This window comes from Carcharodon carcharias (genome assembly GCF_017639515.1).
Source record: "Carcharodon carcharias isolate sCarCar2 chromosome 35 unlocalized genomic scaffold, sCarCar2.pri SUPER_35_unloc_4, whole genome shotgun sequence".
Lineage (NCBI taxonomy): Eukaryota > Metazoa > Chordata > Chondrichthyes > Lamniformes > Lamnidae > Carcharodon > Carcharodon carcharias.
Genome location: NW_024470720.1, coordinates 50,001 through 72,009, shown reverse-complemented (window position 1 = coordinate 72,009; position 22,009 = coordinate 50,001). Strand labels below are relative to the sequence as shown.

Sequence of the window (22,009 nt, the reverse complement as noted above, 5' to 3'; positions counted from 1 at the left end):
CCTCTCTCTCTGTCCCTCTCTCCCTGTCCCTCTCTCTCTATCTCTCTCTCTCTATCTCTGTCTCTCCCTCTCTCTCTGTCCCTCTCTCCCTGTCCCTCTCTCTGTCTATCTCTCTCTCTCTCTCTGTCTCTCTCTCTCTCTCTGTCTGTCTCTTTCTCTGTCTCTCTCTCTCTGACTCTCCCTCTCTCTCTGTCCCTCTCTCTCTGTCCCTCTCTCTCTCTCTCTCTCTCTGTGTCTCTCACTGTCTCTCTGCCTCTCTCTCTCTGTCTCTCCCTCTCTCTCTGTCCCTCTCTCTCTCTGTCTCTCCTTCTGTCTCTCTCTCTCTCTGTCTCTCTGTCTCTCTCTCTGTCCCTCTCTCTCTCTTTCTCTCTCTCTGTCCCTCTCTCTCTCTGTCTCTCTCTCTCTGTCTCTCTCTCTGTCTCTCTCCCTGTCTCTCTTTCTGTCTCTCTGTCTCTCTCTCTGTCTCTCTCTCTCTCTCTCTGTCTCTCTCTCTCTGTCTCTCTCTCTCTCTCTGTCTCTCTCTCTCTGTCTCTCCCTCTCTGTCTCTCTCTCTCTGTGTCTCTCTCTCTGTGTCTCTCTCTCCCTGTCTCTCTCTCTCTGTCTCTCTCTTTCTCTCTCTCTCTGTCTGTCTCTCTCTCTGTCTCTCTCTCTGTCTCTCTCTCTGTGTCTCTCTCTGTCTCTCTCTCTCTGTCTCTCTCTCTGTCTCTCTGTGTCTCTCTGTCTCTCTCTCCCTGTCTCTCTGTCTCTCTCTCTCTCTCTCTCTCTGTCTCTCTCTCTCTGTCTCTCTCTCTCTGTGTCTCTCTGTCTCTCTCTCCCTGTCTCTCTCTCTGTCTCTCTCTCTCCCTGTCTCTCTCTCTCTCTCTGTCTCTCTCTTTCTCTGTCTCTCTCTCCCTGTCTCTCTTTCTGTCTCTCTGTCTCTCTCTCTGTCTCTCTCTCTCTGTCTCTCTCTCTCTCTCTCTCTGTCTCTCTCTCTCTGTCTCTCTCTCTCTCTCTGTCTCTCTCTCTCTGTCTCTCCCTCTCTGTCTCTCTCTCTCTGTGTCTCTCTCTCTGTGTCTCTCTCTCCCTGTCTCTCTCTCTCTCTGTCTCTCTCTTTCTCTCTCTCTCTGTCTGTCTCTCTCTCTGTCTCTCTCTCTGTCTCTCTCTCTGTGTCTCTCTCTCTGTCTCTCTGTGTCTCTCTGTCTCTCTCTGTCTCTCTCTCCCTGTCTCTCTCTGTCTCTCTCTCTCTCTGTCTCTCTCTCTGTCTCTCTCTCTCTCTGTGTCTCTCTGTCTCTCTCTCCCTGTCTCTCTCTCTGTCTCTCTCTCTCCCTGTCTCTCTCTCTCTCTCTCTGTCTCTCTTTCTCTCTCTCTCTCTGTCTGTCTCTCTCTCTGTCTCTCTCTCTCTGTGTCTCTCTCTGTGTCTCTCTGTGTCTCTATCTGTCTCTCTCTCCCTGTCTGTCTCTGTCTCTCTCTCTCTGTCTCTCTCTCTGTCTCTCTCTCTCTGAGTCTCTCTCTCTCTCTCTGTCCCTCTGTGTCTCTCTGTCTCTCTCCCTGTCTCTCTCCATGTCTCTCTCTGTCTCTCGCTCTCTCTCTGTGTCTCTCCCTCTCTATCACTCCTTCCATTACCGCCACTTCTCCTGTTCCAATGAGCAGATACTGCACTGTGGAGGAGAAGCTGCGATCCCTGGAACAGGACACAGAGATCCAGAAGAAGCAGCACAGTGTCACGGTTGATCAGCTGCGAATTGCAGTGCACAACTACGAGTCTGCACTGAAAAAGGAGCGGCTCAACGCATCTGAGGACAAGTGAGTAATGAGCAACCCTGAGATATAACCCACCCCGAGCCCCTCGATTAGATTCCAGTCTATAACTCACTCCTGGGTATCTGTTATTCTATATATAAACCCCACAAACCCCTCGATTAGATTCCAGTCTGTTACTCACTCCCGGGTATCTGTTATTCTATATATAAACTCCCTGAACACCTCGATTAGATTCCAGTCTGTAACTCACTCCCGGGTATCTGTTATTCTATATATAAACCACCCCGAACCCCTCATTAGATTCCAGTCTGTAACTCACTCCCGGGTATCTGTTATTCTATATATAAACCACCCCGAACGCCTCGATTAGATTCCAGTCTGTAACTCACTCCCGGGTATCTGTTATTCTATATATAAACCCCACAAACCCCTCGATTAGATTCCAGTCTGTAACTCACTCCCGGGTATCTGTTATTCTATATATAAACCCCACAAACCCCTCGATTAGATTCCAGTCTGTAACTCACTCCCGGGTATCTGTTATTCTATATATAAACCCCACAAACCCCTCGATTAGATTCCAGTCTATAACTCACTCCTGGGTATCTGTTATTCTATATATAAACCCCACAAACCCCTCGATTAGATTCCAGTCTGTAACTCACTCCCGGGTATCTGTTATTCTATATATAAACCACCCCGAACCCCTCAATTAGATTCCAGTCTGTAACTCACTCCCGGGTATCTGTTATTCTATATATAAACCACCCCGAACCCCTCATTAGATTCCAGTCTGTAACTCTCTCCCGGGTATCTGTTATTCTATATATAAACCCCCCCGAACCCCTCGATTAGATTCCAGTCTGTAACTCACTCCCGGGTATCTGTTATTCTATATATAACCCACCCCGAACACCTCAATTAGATTCCAGTCTGTAACTCACACCCAGGTATCTATTATTCTATATATAAACCCCATGAACCCCTCGATTAGATTCCAGTCTGTAACTCACTCCCAGGTATCTGTTATTCTATATATAAACCCCCCCGAACCCCTCGATTAGATTCCAGTCTGTAACTCACTCCCGGGTATCTGTTATTCTATATATAAACCCCCGAATCCCTCGATTAGATTCCAATCTGTAACTCACTCCCGGGTATCTGTTATTCTATATATAAACCACCCCGAACCCCTCGATTAGATTCCAGTCTGTAACTCACTCCCGGGTATCTGTTATTCTATATATAATCCACCCCGAACCCCTCGATTAGATTCCAGTCTGTAACTCACTCCCGGGTATCTATTATTCTATATATAAACCCCCCGAATCCCTCGATTAGATTCCAGTCTGTAACTCAAACCCGGGTATCTGTTATTCTATATATAAACCACCCCGAACCCCTCGATTAGATTCCAGTCTGTAACTCACTCCCGGGTATCTGTTATTCTATATATAATCCACCCCGAACCCCTCGATTATATTCCAGTCTGTAACTCACTCCCGGGTATCTGTTATTCTATATATAAACCACCCCGAACCCCTCGATTAGATTCCAGTCTGTAACTCACTCCCGGGTATCTGTTATTCTATATATAAACCCCCCCGAACCCCTCGATTAGATTCCAGTCTGTAACTCACTCCCGGGTATCTGTTATTCTATATATAAACCCCTGAAATACCTCGATTAGATTCCAGTCTGTAACTCACTCCTGGGTATCTGTTATTCTATATATAAACCCCCCCTGAACCCCTCGATTAGATTCCAGTCTGTAACTCACTCCCGGGTATCTGTTATTCTATATATAAACCACCCCGAACCCCTCGATTAGATTCCAGTCTGTAACTCACTCCCGGGTATCTGTTATTCTATATATAAACCATCCCGAACCCCTCGATTAGATTCCAGTCTGTAACTCACTCCCGGCATCTGTTATTCTATATATAAACCACCCCGAACCCCTCGATTAGATTCCAGTCTGTAACTCACTCCCGGGCATCTGTTATTCTATATATAAACCACCCCGAACCCCTCGATTTGATTCCAGCCTGTAACTCACTCCCTGGTATCTGTTATTCTATATATAATCCACCCTGAACCCCTCGATTAATTCCAGTCTGTAACTCACTCCCGGGTATCTGTTATTCTATATATAAACCACCCCGAACCCGTCGATTAGATTCCAGTCTGTAACTCACTCCCGGGCATCTGTTATTCTATATATAAACCACCCCGAACCCCTCGTTTAGATTCCAGTCTGTAACTCACTCCCGGGTATATGTTATTCTATATACAAACCACTCGAACCCCTCGATTAGATTCCAGTCTGTAACTCACTCCCGGGTATCTGTTATTCTATATATAAACCACCCCGAACCCCTCGATTAGATTCCAGTCTGTAACTCACTCCCGGGTATCTGTTATTCTATATATAAACCCCCCCGTACCCCTCGATTAGATTCCAGTCTGTAACTCACTCCCGGGTATCTATTATTCTATATATAAACCACCCCGAACCCCTCGATTAGATTCCAGTCTGTAACTCTCTCCCGGGTATCTGTTATTCTATATATAAACCCAACCCGACCCCCTCGATTAGATTCCAGTCTGTAACTCACTCCCGCGTATCTGTTATTCTATATATAAACCCCCCCGAACCCCTCGATTAGATTCCAGTCTGTAACTCTCTCCCGGGTATCTGTTATTCTATATATAAACCCAACCCGACCCCCTCGATTAGATTCCAGTCTGTAACTCACTCCCGGGTATCTGTTATTCTATATATAAACCCCACCGAACCCCTCGATTAGATTCCAGTCTGTAACTCACTCCCGGGTATCTGTTATTCTATATATAAACCCCCGAATCCCTCGATTAGATTCCAGTCTGTAACTCACTCTCGGGTATCTGTTATTCTATATATAAACCACCCTGAACCCCTCGATTAGATTCCAGTCTGTAACTCACTCCCGCGTATCTGTTATTCTATATATAAACCCCCCCGAACCCCTCGATTAGATTCCAGTCTGTAACTCACTCCCGGGTATCTGTTATTCTATATATAAACCACCCCGAACCCCCCGATTAGATTCCAGACTGTAACTCACTCCCGGGTGTCTGTTATTCTATATATAAAGCACCCCGCACCCCTCAATTAGCTTCCAGTCTGTAACTCACTCCCGGGTATCTGTTATTCTATATAAAAACCCCCTGAACCCCTCGATTAGATTCCAGTCTGTAACTCACTCCCTGGTATCTGTTATTCTATATATAAACCACCCTGAGCCCCCCGATTAGATTCCAGTCTGTAACTCACTCCCGGGTATCTGTTATTCTATGTATAAACCCACCGAACCCCTCGATTAGATTCCAGTCTGTAACTCACTCCCGGATATCTGTTATTCTATATTCAAACCCCCCCGAACCCCTCGATTAGATTCCAGTCTGTAACACACTCCCGGGTATCTGTTGTTCTATATATAAACCCACCCGAACCCCTCGATTAGCTTCCAGTCTGTAACTCACTCCCGGGTATCTGTTATTCTATATATAAACCACCCCGAACCCCTCGATTAGATTCCAGTCTGTAACTCACTCCCGGGTATCTGTTATTCTATATATAAACCACCCCGAACCCCTCGATTAGATTCCAGTCTGTAACTCACTCCCGGGCATCTGTTATTCTATATATAAACCACCCCGAACCCCTCGTTTAGATTCCAGTCTGTAACTCACTCCCGGGTATCTGTTATTCTATATACAAACCACTCGAACCCCTCAATTAGATTCCAGTCTGTAACTCACTCCCGGGTATCTGTTATTCTATATATAAACCCCCCCGTACCCCTCGATTAGATTCCAGTCTGTAACTCACTCCCAGGTATCTGTTATTCTATATATAAACCCCCCCGAACCCCTCGATTAGATTCCAGTCTGTAACTCACTCCCGGGTATCTGTTATTCTATATATAAACCCCCGAATCCCTCGATTAGATTCCAATCTGTAACTCACTCCCGGGTATCTGTTATTCTATATATAAACCACGCCGAACCCCTCGATTAGATTCCAGTCTGTAACTCACTCCCGGGTATCTGTTATTCTATATATAATCCACCCCGAACCCCTCGATTAGATTCCAGTCTGTAACTCACTCCCGGGTATCTATTATTCTATATATAAACCCCCCGAATCCCTCGATTAGATTCCAGTCTGTAACTCAAACCCGGGTATCTGTTATTCTATATATAAACCACCCCGAACCCCTCGATTAGATTCCAGTCTGTAACTCACTCCCGGGTATCTGTTATTCTATATATAATCCACCCCGAACCCCTCGATTAGATTCCAGTCTGTAACTCACTCCCGGGTATCTGTTATTCTATATATAAACCACCCCGAACCCCTCGATTAGATTCCAGTCTGTAACTCACTCCCGGGTATCTGTTATTCTATATATAAACCCCCCCAAACCCCTCGATTAGATTCCAGTCTGTAACTCACTCCCGGGTATCTGTTATTCTATATATAAACCCCTGAAATACCTCGATTAGATTCCAGTCTGTAACTCACTCCTGGGTATCTGTTATTCTATATATAAACCCCCCCTGAACCCCTCGATTAGATTCCAGTCTGTAACTCACTCCCGGGTATCTGTTATTCTATATATAAACCACCCCGAACCCCTCGATTAGATTCCAGTCTGTAACTCACTCCCGGGTATCTGTTATTCTATATATAAACCATCCCGAACCCCTCGATTAGATTCCAGTCTGTAACTCACTCCCGGCATCTGTTATTCTATATATAAACCACCCCGAACCCCTCGATTAGATTCCAGTCTGTAACTCACTCCCGGGTATCTGTTATTCTATATATAAACCACCCTGAACCCCTCGATTAGTTTCCAGTCTGTAACTCACTCCCGGGTATCTGTTATTCTATATATAAACCCCTGAAACACCTCGATTAGATTCCTGTCTGTAACTCACTCCTGGGTATCTGTTGTTCTATATATAAACCCCTGAAACACCTCGATTAGCTTCCAGTCTGTAACTCACTCCCGGGTATCTGTTATTCTATATATAAACTCCGCCGAACCCCTCGATTAGATTCCAGTCTGTAACTCACTCCCGGGCATCTGTTATTCTATATATAAACCACCCCGAACCCCTCGATTTGATTCCAGCCTGTAACTCACTCCCTGGTATCTGTTATTCCATATATAATCCACCCTGAACCCCTCGATTAGATTCCAGACTGTAACTCACTCCCGGGTGTCTGTTATTCTATATATAAAGCACCCCACACCCCTCAATTAGCTTCCAGTCTGTAACTCACTCCCGGGTATCTGTTATTCTATATAAAAACCCCCTGAACCCCTCGATTAGATTCCAGTCTGTAACTCACTCCCTGGTATCTGTTATTCTATATATAAACCACCCTGAGCTCCCCGATTAGATTCCAGTCTGTAACTCACTCCCGGGTATCTGTTATTCTATGTATAAACCCACCGAACCCCTCGATTAGATTCCAGTCTGTAACTCACTCCCGGATATCTGTTATTCTATATTCAAACCCCCCCGAACCCCTCGATTAGATTCCAGTCTGTAACACACTCCCGGGTATCTGTTGTTCTATATATAAACCCACCCGAACCCCTCGATTAGCTTCCAGTCTGTAACTCACTCCCGGGTATCTGTTATTCTATATATAAACCACCCCGAACCCCTCAATTAGATTCCAGTCTGTAACTCACTCCCGGGTATCTGTTATTCTATATATAATCCACCCTGAACCCCTTGATTAATTCCAGTCTGTAACTCACTCCCGGGTATCTGTTATTCTATATATAAACCACCCCGAACCCCTCGATTAGATTCCAGTCTGTAACTCACTCCCGGGTATCTGTTATTCTATATATAAACCACCCCGAACCCCTCGATTAGATTCCAGTCTGTAACTCACTCCCGGGCATCTGTTATTCTATATATAAACCACCCCGAACCCCTCGTTTAGATTCCAGTCTGTAACTCACTCCCGGGTATCTGTTATTCTATATACAAACCACTCGAACCCCTCAATTAGATTCCAGTCTGTAACTCACTCCCGGGTATCTGTTATTCTATATATAAACCCCCCCGTACCCCTCGATTAGATTCCTGTCTGTAACTCACTCCCGGGTATCTGTTATTCTATATATAAACCCCACCGAACCCCTCGATTAGCTTCCAGTCTGTAACTCACTCCCGGGTATCTGTCATTCTATATATAAACCCCGCCGAACCCCTCGATTAGATTCCAGCCTGTAACTCACTCCCGGGTATCTGTTATTCTATATATAATCCACCCTGAACCCCTTGATTAATTCCAGTCTGTAACTCACTCCCGGGTATCTGTTATTCTATATATAAACCACCCCCGAACCCCTCGATTAGATTCCAGTCTGTAACTCACTCCCGGGTATCTGTTATTCTATATATAAACCACCCCGAACCCCTCGATTAGATTCCAGTCTGTAACTCACTCCCGGGCATCTGTTATTCTATATATAAACCACCCCGAACCCCTCGTTTAGATTCCAGTCTGTAACTCACTCCCGGGTATCTGTTATTCTATATACAAACCACTCGAACCCCTCAATTAGATTCCAGTCTGTAACTCACTCCCGGGTATCTGTTATTCTATATATAAACCCCCCCGTACCCCTCGATTAGATTCCTGTCTGTAACTCACTCCCGGGTATCTGTTATTCTATATATAAACCCCACCGAACCCCTCGATTAGCTTCCAGTCTGTAACTCACTCCCGGATATCTGTTATTCTATATATAAACCCCGCCGAACCCCTCGATTAGATTCCAGTCTGTAACTCACTCCCGGGTATCTGTTATTCTATATATAAACCACCCCGAACCCCTCGATTAGATTCCAGTCTGTAACTCACTCCCGGGTATCTGTTATTCTATATGTAATCCACCCTGAACCCCTCGATTAGATTCCAGCCTGTAACTCACTCCCAGGTATCTGTTATTCTATATATAATCTACCCTGAACCCCTCGATTAATTCCAGTCTGTAACTCACTCCCGGGTATCTGTTATTCTATATATAAACCACCCCGAACCCCTCCATTAGATTCCAGTCTGTAACTCACTCCCGGGTATCTGTTATTCTATATATAAACCACCCCGAACCCCTCAATTAGATTCCAGTCTGTAACTCACTCCCGGGTATCTGTTATTCTATATATAAACCACCCCGAACCCCTCGTTTAGATTCCAGTCTGTAACTCACTCCTGGGTATCTGTTATTCTATATACAAACCACTCGAACCCCTCGATTAGATTCCAGTCTGTAACTCACTCCCGGGTATCTGTTATTCTATATATAAACCCCCCCGAACCCCTCGATTAGATTCCGGTCTGTACCTCACTCCCGGTGGGTGTGATTCAGGGTGATATGTTCCCTGCAATCGCTCCGGGGATGTTTAACGTGTGGGCTGAGGGGAATCTGTTGCTCTTGTGACCTACAGGCGGAAGCTGGCGCAGTTACAGGCCGCCTACCACCAGCTCTTTGTGGATTATGATGTCATGGCGAAGAACCTGGACGAACGGAAGAGCAGGGTGAGCCCCCCCCCCCCCCGCGTGCACAGCAAGATCCCGTGGGGTCTGGTCCACTTTCCAGGGGGTCGCAGGCTAAATGCCGGGTCGAAAGGGTTAAACTCCGGGGACAGGTCACGCAGACCGCGTTCCCTCGAGTGTCGACAATTTAGGGGGTGATCCGATCGAGGGGTTTATGATGATTAAAGGACTCGATAGAGAGAAACTATCTCCTCTGCTGGGGAGGGGGTGTTGGGGAGTCCAGAACGAGGGGGCTGAATCTTAAACTGAGAGCCAGGCTGTTCAGGGGGGTGGGGGGGTGCTGGTGGTGGGGATTGTCAGGAATCTCATCGTCACACAAAAGGGGTGGGAATCTGGGGTGGGGGTCAATTGGAAATTTCAGAACTGAGGTTGATAGATTCTTGTTGGGTCAGGGGGTTAAGGGTCACGGAACCGAGGCGGGTCGATGGAGTGAAGGTACAGATCAGCCGTGAGCTGATTCAATGGTGTAACAGGCTGGAGAGGGGCTGAATGGCCTCCTCCTGTTCCTGTGTAACAGGCTCCAGAGCGGCTGAATGGCCTCCTCCTGTTCCTATGTAACAGGCTCGAGAGGGGCTGAATGGCCTCCTCTTGTTCCTGTGTAACAGGCTCAAGAGGGGCTGAATGGCCTCCTCCTGTTCCTGTGTAACAGGCTCGAGAGGGGCTGAATGGCCTCGTGCTGTTCCTGTGTAACAGGCTCGAGAGAGGCTGAATGGCCTCCTCCTGTTCCTAACACTTGATGTGATATTGCCTCTGACGGTGTACCATTCTGTCTGTGATGCTGGGCAGGTTGGCACTGATTTGCAGGGGTCCATTGCTTAAGGGTCTAGACCTGGAGGTGATGGCTGTGCAGACTGAGGGGAGTGGGCCTGAAGGCGGGGACGAGTGCGTTGAGAGATGGGCCTGTGCGCATCTGTGTGCATGCGTGTCCGTGCCTGTCTGTGTGTCCGTGCCTGTCTGTGTGTCCGTGCCTGTCTGTGTGTCCGTGCCTGTCTGTGTGTCCGTGCCTGTCTGTGTGTCCGTGCCTGTCTGTGTGTGCGGCCTGTCTGTGTGTGCGGCCTGTCTGTGCCTGTGTGCCTGTCTGTGTGTCCGTGCCTGTCTGTGTGTCCGTGCCTGTCTGTGTGTGCGGCCTGTCTGTGTGTGCGGCCTGTCTGTGCCTGTGTGCCTGTCTGTGTGTCCGTGCCTGTCTGTGTGTGCGGCCTGACTGTGTGTGCGGCTTGTCTGTGCCTGTGTGCCTATCTGTGTGTGCGGCCTGTCTGTGTGTCTGTGCCTGTCTGTGTGTGCGGCCTGTCTGTGTGTCTGTGCCTGTCTGTGTGTGCGGCCTGTCTGTGTGTCCGTGCCTGTCTGTGTGTGTGGCCTGACTGTGTGTCCGTGCCTGTCTGTGTGTGCGGCCTGTCTGTGTGTGCGGCCTGTCTGTGTGTGCGGCCTGTCTGTGTGTGCGGCCTGTCTGTGTGTGCGGCCTGTCTGTGTGTGCGGCCTGTCTGTGTGTGCGGCCTGTCTGTGTGTGCGGCCTGTCTGTGTGTCCGTGCCTGTCTGTGTGTGCGGCCTGTCTGTGCCTGTGTGCCTGTCAGTGTGTGCGGTTTGTCTGTGCCTGTGTGCCTGTCTGTGTGTGCTGCCTGTCTGTGCCTGTGTGCCTGTCTGTGTGTGCGGCCTGTCTGTGTGTGCGGCCTGTCTGTGTGTGCGGCCTGTCTGTGTGTCTGTGCCTGTCTGTGTGTGCGGCCTGTCTGTGTGTCTGTGCCTGTCTGTGTGTGCGGCCTGTCTGTGTGTCCGTGCCTGTCTGTGTGTGTGGCCTGACTGTGTGTCCGTGCCTGTCTGTGTGTGCGGCCTGTCTGTGTGTGCGGCCTGTCTGTGTGTGCGGCCTGTCTGTGTGTCCGTGCCTGTCTGTGTGTGCGGCCTGTCTGTGCCTGTGTGCCTGTCAGTGTGTGCGGTTTGTCTGTGCCTGTGTGCCTGTCTGTGTGTGCTGCCTGTCTGTGCCTGTGTGCCTGTCTGTGTGTGCGGCCTGTCTGTGTGTGCGGCCTGTCTGTGTGTGCGGCCTGTCTGTGTGTGCGGCTTGTCTGTGTGTGCGGCCTGTCTGTGCCTGTGTGCCTGTCTGTGTGTGCGGCCTGTCTGTGCCTGTGTGCCTGTCTGTGTGTGCGGCCTGTCTGTGCCTGTGTGCCTGTCTGTGTGTGCGGCCTGTCTGTGTGTCCGTGCCTGTCTGTGTGTGCGGCCTGTCTGTGCCTGTGTGCCTGTCTGTGTGTGTGGTTTGTCTGTGCCTGTGTGCCTGTCTGTGCCTGTGTGCCTGTCTGTGTGTGCGGCCTGCCTGTGTGTGCGGCCTGTCTGTGCCTGTGGGCCTGTCTGTGTGTGTGGCCTGTCTGTGTGTGTGGCCTGTCTGTGTGTGCGGCCTGTCTGTGTGTGCGGCCTGTCTGTGCCTGTGTGCCTGTCTGTGTGTGTAGCTTGTCTGTGTGTGCTGCCTGTCTGTGTGTGCGGCCTGTTTGTGCCTGTGTGCCTGTCTGTGTGTGCGGCCTGTTTGTGCCTGTCTGTGTGTGTAGCTTGTCTGTGTGTGCGGCCTGTTTGTGCCTGTGTGCTTGTCTGTGTGTGTGGCCTCTTTGTGCCTGTGTGCCTGTCTGTGTGTGTAGCTTGTCTGTGTGTGCTGCCTGTCTGTGTGTGCGGCCTGTTTGTGCCTGTGTGCCTGTCTGTGTGTGCGGCCTGTCTATTCCTGTGTGCCTGCCTGTGTGTGCGGCCTGTCTGTGTGTGTAGCTTGTCTGTGTGTGCGGCCTGTCTGTGTGTGCGGCCTGTCTGTGTGTGCGGCCTGTCTGTGTGTGCGGCTTATCTGTGTGTGCGGCCTGTCTGTGCCTGTGTGCCTGTCTGTGTGTGCGGCTTATCTGTGTGTGCGGCCTGTCTGTGCCTGTCTGTGTGTGCGGCTTATCTGTGTGTGCGGCCTGTCTGTGTGTGCGGCTTATCTGTGTGTGCGGCCTGTCTGTGCCTGTGTGCCTGTCTGTGTGTGCGGCTTATCTGTGTGTGCGGCCTGTCTGTGCCTGTGTGCCTGTCTGTGTGTGCGGCCTGTCTGTGCCTGTCTGTGTGTGCGGTCTGTCTGTGCCTGTGTGCCTGTCTGTGTGTGCGGCCTGTCTCTGCCTGTGTGCCTGTCTGTGTGTGCGGCCTGTCTGTGTTTGCGGCCTGTCTGTGTGTGCGGCCTGTCTGTGCCTGTGTGCCTGTCTGTGTGTGCGGCCTGTCTGTGTGTGCGGCCTGTCTGTGTGTGCGGCCTGTCTGTGTGTCCGTGCCTGTCTGTGTGTGCGGCCTGTCTGTGCCTGTGTGCCTGTCTGTGTGTGTGGTTTGTCTGTGCCTGTGTGCCTGTCTGTGCCTGTGTGCCTGTCTGTGTGTGTGGCCTGTCTGTGTGTGCGGCCTGTCTGTGTGTGCGGCCTGTCTGTGCCTGTGTGCCTGTCTGTGTGTGTAGCTTGTCTGTGTGTGCTGCCTGTCTGTGTGTGCGGCCTGTTTGTGCCTGTGTGCCTGTCTGTGTGTGCGGCCTGTTTGTGCCTGTCTGTGTGTGTAGCTTGTCTGTGTGTGCAGCCTGTTTGTGCCTGTGTGCTTGTCTGTGTGTGTGGCCTCTTTGTGCCTGGGTGCCTGTCTGTGTGTGTTGCTTGTCTGTGTGTGCTGCCTGTCTGTGTGTGCGGCCTGTTTGTGCCTGTGTGCCTGTCTGTGTGTGCGGCCTGTCTATTCCTGTGTGCCTGCCTGTGTGTGCGGCCTGTCTGTGTGTGTAGCTTGTCTGTGTGTGCGGCCTGTCTGTGTGTGCGGCCTGTCTGTGTGTGCGGCCTGTCTGTGTGTGCGGCTTATCTGTGTGTGCGGCCTGTCTGTGCCTGTGTGCCTGTCTGTGTGTGTGGCTTATCTGTGTGTGCGGCCTGTCTGTGCCTGTCTGTGTGTGCGGCTTATCTGTGTGTGCGGCCTGTCTGTGTGTGCGGCTTATCTGTGTGTGCGGCCTGTCTGTGCCTGTGTGCCTGTCTGTGTGTGCGGCTTATCTGTGTGTGCGGCCTGTCTGTGCCTGTGTGCCTGTCTGTGTGTGCGGCTTGTCTGTGCCTGTCTGTGTGTGCGGTCTGTCTGTGCCTGTGTGCCTGTCTGTGCCTGTGTGCCTGTCTGTGTGTGCGGCCTGTCTGTGTGTGCGGCCTGTTTGTGTGTGCGGCCTGTTTGTGTGTGCGGCCTGTCTGTGTGTGCAGCCTGTCTGTGTGTGCGGCCTGTCTGTGTGTGCGGCTTGTCTGTGTGTGCGGCCTGTCTGTGCCTGTGTGCCTGTCTGTGTGTGCAGCCTGTCTGTGTGTGCAGCTTGTCTGTGTGTGCGGCCTGTTTGTGTGTGCAGCCTGTCTGTGTGTGCGGCCTGTCTGTGTGTGCGGCTTGTCTGTGTGTGCGGCCTGTCTGTGCCTGTGTGCCTGTCTGTGTGTGCGGCCTGTCTGTGCCTGTGTGCCTGTCTGTGCCTGTGTGCCTGTCTGTGTGTGCGGCCTGTCTGTGTGTGCGGCTTATCTGTGTGTGCGGCCTGTCTGTGTGTGCAGCAGTTCTGTGCCTGTGTGCCTGTCTGTGTGTGCGGCTTGTCTGTGCCTGCCTGTGTGTGCGGCCTGTCTGTGCCTGTGTGCCTGTCTGTGTGTGCGGCCTGTCTCTGCCTGTGTGCCTGTGTGCCTGTCTGTGTGTGTGGCCTGTCTGTGCCTGGGTGCCTGTCTGTGTGTGCGGCCTGTCTGTGCCTGTGTGCCTGTCTGTGTGTGCGGCCTGTCTGTGCCTGTGTGCCTGTCTGTGTGTGCGGCCTGTCTGTGTGAGCGGCTTATCTGTGTGTGCGGCCTGTCTGTGCCTGTGTGCCTCTCTGTGTGTGCGGCCTGTCTGTGCCTGTGTGCCTGTCTGTGTGTGCGGCCTGTCTGTGCCTGTGTGCCTGTCTGTGTGTACAGCTTGTCTGTGTGTGCAGCTTGTCTGTGTGTGCGGCCTGTCTGTGCCTGTCTGTGTGTGCGGCCTGTCTCTGCCTGTGTGCCTGTCTGTGCCTGTGTGTGTGTGCGGCCTGTCTGTGCCTGTGTGCCTGTCTGTGTGCGTGGCCTGTCTGTGCCTGTGTGCCTGTCTGTGTGTGCGGCCTGTCTGTGCCTGTGTGCCTGTCTGTGTGTGCGGCCTGTCTGTGCCTGTGTGCCTGTCTGTGTGTGCGGCCTGTCTGTGTGTCCGTGCCTGTCTGTGTGTGCGGCCTGTCTGTGCCTGTGTGCCTGTCTGTGTGTGTGGTTTGTCTGTGCCTGTGTGCCTGTCTGTGCCTGTGTGCCTGTCTGTGTGTGCGGCCTGCCTGTGTGTGCGGCCTGTCTGTGCCTGTGTGCCTGTCTGTGTGTGTGGCCTGTCTGTGTGTGTGGCCTGTCTGTGTGTGCGGCCTGTCTGTGTGTGCGGCCTGTCTGTGCCTGTGTGCCTGTCTGTGTGTGTAGCTTGTCTGTGTGTGCTGCCTGTCTGTGTGTGCGGCCTGTTTGTGCCTGTGTGCCTGTCTGTGTGTGCGGCCTGTTTGTGCCTGTCTGTGTGTGTAGCTTGTCTGTGTGTGCGGCCTGTTTGTGCCTGTGTGCTTGTCTGTGTGTGTGGCCTCTTTGTGCCTGTGTGCCTGTCTGTGTGTGTAGCTTGTCTGTGTGTGCTGCCTGTCTGTGTGTGCGGCCTGTTTGTGCCTGTGTGCCTGTCTGTGTGTGCGGCCTGTCTATTCCTGTGTGCCTGCCTGTGTGTGCGGCCTGTCTGTGTGTGTAGCTTGTCTGTGTGTGCGGCCTGTCTGTGTGTGCGGCCTGTCTGTGTGTGCGGCCTGTCTGTGTGTGCGGCTTATCTGTGTGTGCGGCCTGTCTGTGCCTGTGTGCCTGTCTGTGTGTGCGGCTTATCTGTGTGTGCGGCCTGTCTGTGCCTGTCTGTGTGTGCGGCTTATCTGTGTGTGCGGCCTGTCTGTGTGTGCGGCTTATCTGTGTGTGCGGCCTGTCTGTGCCTGTGTGCCTGTCTGTGTGTGCGGCTTATCTGTGTGTGCGGCCTGTCTGTGCCTGTGTGCCTGTCTGTGTGTGCGGCCTGTCTGTGCCTGTCTGTGTGTGCGGTCTGTCTGTGCCTGTGTGCCTGTCTGTGTGTGCGGCCTGTCTCTGCCTGTGTGCCTGTCTGTGTGTGCGGCCTGTCTGTGTTTGCGGCCTGTCTGTGTGTGCGGCCTGTCTGTGCCTGTGTGCCTGTCTGTGTGTGCGGCCTGTCTGTGTGTGCGGCCTGTCTGTGTGTGCGGCCTGTCTGTGTGTCCGTGCCTGTCTGTGTGTGCGGCCTGTCTGTGCCTGTGTGCCTGTCTGTGTGTGTGGTTTGTCTGTGCCTGTGTGCCTGTCTGTGCCTGTGTGCCTGTCTGTGCCTGTGTGCCTGTCTGTGTGTGTGGCCTGTCTGTGTGTGCGGCCTGTCTGTGTGTGCGGCCTGTCTGTGCCTGTGTGCCTGTCTGTGTGTGTAGCTTGTCTGTGTGTGCTGCCTGTCTGTGTGTGCGGCCTGTTTGTGCCTGTGTGCCTGTCTGTGTGTGCGGCCTGTTTGTGCCTGTCTGTGTGTGTAGCTTGTCTGTGTGTGCAGCCTGTTTGTGCCTGTGTGCTTGTCTGTGTGTGTGGCCTCTTTGTGCCTGTGTGCCTGTCTGTGTGTGTAGCTTGTCTGTGTGTGCTGCCTGTCTGTGTGTGCGGCCTGTTTGTGCCTGTGTGCCTGTCTGTGTGTGCGGCCTGTCTATTCCTGTGTGCCTGCCTGTGTGTGCGGCCTGTCTGTGTGTGTAGCTTGTCTGTGTGTGCGGCCTGTCTGTGTGTGCGGCCTGTCTGTGTGTGCGGCCTGTCTGTGTGTGCGGCTTATCTGTGTGTGCGGCCTGTCTGTGCCTGTGTGCCTGTCTGTGTGTGTGGCTTATCTGTGTGTGCGGCCTGTCTGTGCCTGTCTGTGTGTGCGGCTTATCTGTGTGTGCGGCCTGTCTGTGTGTGCGGCTTATCTGTGTGTGCGGCCTGTCTGTGCCTGTGTGCCTGTCTGTGTGTGCGGCTTATCTGTGTGTGCGGCCTGTCTGTGCCTGTGTGCCTGTCTGTGTGTGCGGCTTGTCTGTGCCTGTCTGTGTGTGCGGTCTGTCTGTGCCTGTGTGCCTGTCTGTGCCTGTGTGCCTGTCTGTGTGTGCGGCCTGTCTGTGTGTGCGGCCTGTTTGTGTGTGCGGCCTGTTTGTGTGTGCGGCCTGTCTGTGTGTGCAGCCTGTCTGTGTGTGCGGCCTGTCTGTGTGTGCGGCTTGTCTGTGTGTGCGGCCTGTCTGTGCCTGTGTGCCTGTCTGTGTGTGCAGCCTGTCTGTGTGTGCAGCTTGTCTGTGTGTGCGGCCTGTTTGTGTGTGCAGCCTGTCTGTGTGTGCGGCCTGTCTGTGTGTGCGGCTTGTCTGTGTGTGCGGCCTGTCTGTGCCTGTGTGCCTGTCTGTGTGTGCGGCCTGTCTGTGCCTGTGTGCCTGTCTGTGCCTGTGTGCCTGTCTGTGTGTGCGGCCTGTCTGTGTGTGCGGCTTATCTGTGTGTGCGGCCTGTCTGTGTGTGCAGCAGTTCTGTGCCTGTGTGCCTGTCTGTGTGTGCGGCTTGTCTGTGCCTGCCTGTGTGTGCGGCCTGTCTGTGCCTGTGTGCCTGTCTGTGTGTGCGGCCTGTCTCTGCCTGTGTGCCTGTGTGCCTGTCTGTGTGTGTGGCCTGTCTGTGCCTGGGTGCCTGTCTGTGTGTGCGGCCTGTCTGTGCCTGTGTGCCTGTCTGTGTGTGCGGCCTGTCTGTGCCTGTGTGCCTGTCTGTGTGTGCGGCCTGTCTGTGTGAGCGGCTTATCTGTGTGTGCGGCCTGTCTGTGCCTGTGTGCCTCTCTGTGTGTGCGGCCTGTCTGTGCCTGTGTGCCTGTCTGTGTGTGCGGCCTGTCTGTGCCTGTGTGCCTGTCTGTGTGTACAGCTTGTCTGTGTGTGCAGCTTGTCTGTGTGTGCGGCCTGTCTGTGCCTGTCTGTGTGTGCGGTCTGTCTGTGCCTGTGTACCTGTCTGTGCCTGTGTGCCTGTCTGTGCCTGTGTGCCTGTCTGTGTGTGCGGCCTGTCTGTGTGTGCGGCCTGTCTGTGTGTGCTGCCTGTCTGTGTGTGCAGCCTGTCTGTGTGTGCAGCCTGTCTGTGTGTGCGGCCTGTCTGTGTGTGCGGCCTGTCTGTGTGTGCGGCCTGTCTGTGCCTGTGTGCCTGTCTGTGCCTGTGCGGCCTGTCTGTGTGTGCGGCCTGTCTGTGCCTGTGTGCCTGTCTGTGTGTGCTGCCTGTCTGTGTGTGCGGCCTGTCTGTGTGTGCGGCTTATCTGTGTGTGCGGCCTGTCTGTGTGTGCAGCAGTTCTGTGCCTGTGTGCCTGTCTGTGTGTGCGGCTTGTCTGTGCCTGCCTGTGTGTGCGGCCTGTCTGTGCCTGTGTGCCTGTCTGTGCCTGTGCGGCCTGTCTGTGTGTGCGGCCTGTCTGTGCCTGTGTGCCTGTCTGTGTGTGCTGCCTGTCTGTGTGTGCGGCCTGTCTGTGTGTGCGGCTTATCTGTGTGTGCGGCCTGTCTGTGTGTGCAGCAGTTCTGTGCCTGTGTGCCTGTCTGTGTGTGCGGCTTGTCTGTGCCTGCCTGTGTGTGCGGCCTGTCTGTGCCTGTGTGCCTGTCTGTGTGTGCGGCCTGTCTCTGCCTGTGTGCCTGTCTGTGTGTGTGGCCTGTCTGTGCCTGGGTGCCTGTCTGTGTGTGCGGCCTGTCTGTGCCTGTGTGCCTGTCTGTGTGTGCGGCCTGTCTGTGCCTGTGTGCCTGTCTGTGTGTGCGGCCTGTCTCTGCCTGTGTGCCTGTCTGTGCCTGTGTGTGTGTGCGGCCTGTCTGTGCCTGTGTGCCTGTCTGTGTGCGTGGCCTGTCTGTGCCTGTGTGCCTGTCTGTGTGTGCGGCCTGTCTGTGCCTGTGTGCCTGTCTGTGTGTGCGGCCTGTCTGTGTGAGCGGCTTATCTGTGTGTGCGGCCTGTCTGTGCCTGTGTGCCTGTCTGTGTGTGCGGCCTGTCTGTGCCTGTGTGCCTGTCTGTGTGTGCAGCTTGTCTGTGTGTGCAGCTTGTCTGTGTGTGCGGCATGTCTGTGTGCGCGGCCTGTCTGTGTGTGCGGCTTGTCTGTGTGTGCGGCCTGTCTGTGCCTGTGTGCCTGTCTGTGTGTGCGGCCTGTCTGTGCCCGTGTGCCTGTCTGTGTGTGCAGCTTGTCTGTGTGTGCAGCTTGTCTGTGTGTGAGGCCTGTCTGTGTGCGCGGCCTGTCTGTGTGTGCGGCCTGTCTGTGTGCGGCCTGTCTGTGTGTGCGGCCTGTCTGTGTGTGCGGCTTGTCTGTGTGTGCGGCCTGTCTGTGTGTGCGGCCTGTCTGTGTGTGCGGCCTGTCTGTGTGTGCAGCCTGTCTATTCCTGTGTGCCTGTCTGTGTGTGTAGCCTGTCTGTGTGTGTGGCCTGTTTGTGCCTGTGTGTGTGTGTAGCTTGTCTGTGTGTGCGGCCTGTCTGTGTGTGCGGCCTGTTTGTGCCTGTGTGTCTGTCTGTGTGTGTAGCTTGTCTGTGTGTGTGGCCTGTCTGTGTGTGCGGCCTGTCTGTGTGTGCGGCTTATCTGTGTGTGCGGCCTGTCTGTGTGTGCAGCAGTTCTGTGCCTGTGTGCCTGTCTGTGTGTGCGGCTTGTCTGTGCCTGCCTGTGTGTGCGGCCTGTCTGTGCCTGTGTGCCTGTCTGTGCCTGTGCGGCCTGTCTGTGTGTGCGGCCTGTCTGTGCCTGTGTGCCCGTCTGTGTGTGCTGCCTGTCTGTGTGTGCGGCCTGTCTGTGTGTGCGGCTTATCTGTGTGTGCGGCCTGTCTGTGTGTGCAGCAGTTCTGTGCCTGTGTGCCTGTCTGTGTGTGCGGCTTGTCTGTGCCTGCCTGTGTGTGCGGCCTGTCTGTGCCTGTGTGCCTGTCTGTGTGTGCGGCCTGTCTCTGCCTGTGTGCCTGTCTGTGTGTGTGGCCTGTCTGTGCCTGGGTGCCTGTCTGTGTGTGCGGCCTGTCTGTGCCTGTGTGCCTGTCTGTGTGTGCGGCCTGTCTGTGCCTGTGTGCCTGTCTGTGTGTGCGGCCTGTCTCTGCCTGTGTGCCTGTCTGTGCCTGTGTGTGTGTGCGGCCTGTCTGTGCCTGTGTGCCTGTCTGTGTGCGTGGCCTGTCTGTGCCTGTGTGCCTGTCTGTGTGTGCGGCCTGTCTGTGCCTGTGTGCCTGTCTGTGTGTGCGGCCTGTCTGTGTGAGCGGCTTATCTGTGTGTGCGGCCTGTCTGTGCCTGTGTGCCTGTCTGTGTGTGCGGCCTGTCTGTGCCTGTGTGCCTGTCTGTGTGTGCAGCTTGTCTGTGTGTGCAGCTTGTCTGTGTGTGCGGCATGTCTGTGTGCGCGGCCTGTCTGTGTGTGCGGCTTGTCTGTGTGTGCGGCCTGTCTGTGCCTGTGTGCCTGTCTGTGTGTGCGGCCTGTCTGTGCCCGTGTGCCTGTCTGTGTGTGCAGCTTGTCTGTGTGTGCAGCTTGTCTGTGTGTGAGGCCTGTCTGTGTGTGAGGCCTGTCTGTGTGCGCGGCCTGTCTGTGTGTGCGGCCTGTCTGTGTGCGGCCTGTCTGTGTGTGCGGCCTGTCTGTGTGTGCGGCTTGTCTGTGTGTGCGGCCTGTCTGTGTGTGCGGCCTGTCTGTGTGTGCGGCCTGTCTGTGTGTGCAGCCTGTCTATTCCTGTGTGCCTGTCTGTGTGTGTAGCCTGTCTGTGTGTGTGGCCTGTTTGTGCCTGTGTGTGTGTGTAGCTTGTCTGTGTGTGCGGCCTGTCTGTGTGTGCGGCCTGTTTGTGCCTGTGTGTCTGTCTGTGTGTGTAGCTTGTCTGTGTGTGTGGCCTGTCTGTGTGTGCGGCCTGTCTATTCCTGTGTGCCTGTCTGTGTGTGCGGCCTGTCTGTGTGTGCGGCTTATCTGTGTGTGCGGCCTGTTTGTGCCTGTGTGCCTGTCTGTGTGTGTAGCTTGTCTGTGTGTGCGGCCTGTCTGTGTGTGCGGCCTGTTTGTGCCTGTGTGCCTGTCTGTGTGTGCGGTCTGTCTATTCCTGTGTGCCTGTCTGTGTGTGCGGCCTGTCTGTGTGTGCGGCCTGTCTGTGCTGTGTGCCTGTCTGTGTGTGCGGCCTGTCTGTGCCTGTGTGCCTGTCTGTGTGTGCGGCCTGTCTGTGCCTGTGTGCCTGTCTGTGTGTGCGGCCTGTCTGTGTGTGTGGCCTTTCTGTGTGTGCGGCCTGTCTGTGCCTGTGAGCCTGTCTGTGTGTGCGGCTTATCTGTGTGTGCGGCCTGTCTGTGCCTGTGTGCCTGTCTGTGTGTGCGGCTTATCTGTGTGTGCGGCCTGTCTGTGCCTGTCTGTGTGTGCAGCTTGTCTGTGCCTGTGTGCCTGTCTGTGTGTGCGGCCTGTCTGTGCCTGTGTGCCTGTCTGTGTGTGCGGCCTGTCTGTGCCTGTGTGCCTGTCTGTGTGTGAGGCCTGTCTGTGTGTGCGGCCTGTCTGTGTGTGCGGCCTGTCTGTGTGCGGCCTATCTGTGTGTGCGGCCTGTCTGTGTGTGCGGCTTGTCTGTGTGTGCGGCCTGTCTGTGTGTGCGGCCTGTCTGTGTGTGCGACCTGTCTGTGTGTGCAGCCTGTCTATTCCTGTGTGCCTGTCTGTGTGTGTAGCCTGTCTGTGTGTGTGGCCTGTTTGTGCCTGTGTGTGTGTGTAGCTTGTCTGTGTGTGCGGCCTGTCTGTGTGTGCGGCCTGTTTGTGCCTGTGTGTCTGTCTGTGTGTGTAGCTTGTCTGTGTGTGTGGCCTGTCTGTGTGTGCGGCCTGTCTATTCCTGTGTGCCTGTCTGTGTGTGCGGCCTGTCTGTGTGTGCGGCTTATCTGTGTGTGCGGCCTGTTTGTGCCTGTGTGCCTGTCTGTGTGTGTAGCTTGTCTGTGTGTGCGGCCTGTTTGTGCCTGTGTGCCTGTCTGTGTGTGCGGTCTGTCTATTCCTGTGTGCCTGTCTGTGTGTGCGGCCTGTCTGTGTGTGCGGCCTGTCTGTGCTGTGTGCCTGTCTGTGTGTGCGGCCTGTCTGTGCCTGTGTGCCTGTCTGTGTGTGCGGCCTGTCTGTGTGTGTGGCCTTTCTGTGTGTGCGGCCTGTCTGTGCCTGTGAGCCTGTCTGTGTGTGCGGCTTATCTGTGTGTGCGGCCTGTCTGTGCCTGTGTGCCTGTCTGTGTGTGCGGCTTATCTGTGTGTGCGGCCTGTCTGTGCCTGTCTGTGTGTGCAGCTTGTCTGTGCCTGTGTGCCTGTCTGTGTGTGCGGCCTGTCTGTGTGTGTGGCCTGTCTGTGCCTGTGTGCCTGTCTGTGTGTGCAGCCTGTCTGTGCCTGTGTGCCTGTCTGTGTGTGCAGCTTGTCTGTGTGTGCGGCCTGTTTGTGCCTGTGTGCTTGTCTGTGTGTGCAGCTTGTCTGTGTGTGTGGCCTGTTTGTGTGTGCGGCCTGTCTGTGCCTGTGTGCCTGTCTGTGCCTGTGTGCCTGTCTGTGTGTGCGGCCTGTCTGTGTGTGCGGCCTGTCTGTGTGTGCGGCCTGTCTGTGTGTGCGGCCTGTCTGTGCCTGTGTGCCTGTCTGTGTGTGCGGCTTGTCTGTGTGTGCGGCCTGTCTGTGCCTGTGTGCCTGTCTGTGTGTGCGGCCTGTCTGTGTGTGCGGCCTGTCTGTGTGTGCGGCCT

At 53.9% G+C, this 22,009-nt stretch overlaps 1 protein-coding gene across 1 annotated transcript in view; it reads left to right on the top strand.

Moving 5' to 3' along the window:
- Positions 1 to 22,009, top strand: part of ikbkg (inhibitor of nuclear factor kappa B kinase regulatory subunit gamma) — a 78,503-nt gene that overhangs the window by 45,853 nt on the left and 10,641 nt on the right. The window contains exons 4-5 of the mRNA XM_041181436.1: positions 1,630 to 1,782; positions 9,271 to 9,361. Of these exons, the coding sequence (XP_041037370.1) occupies positions 1,630 to 1,782; positions 9,271 to 9,361 (244 nt within the window). The remainder of the gene's footprint in view (positions 1 to 1,629; positions 1,783 to 9,270; positions 9,362 to 22,009) is intronic.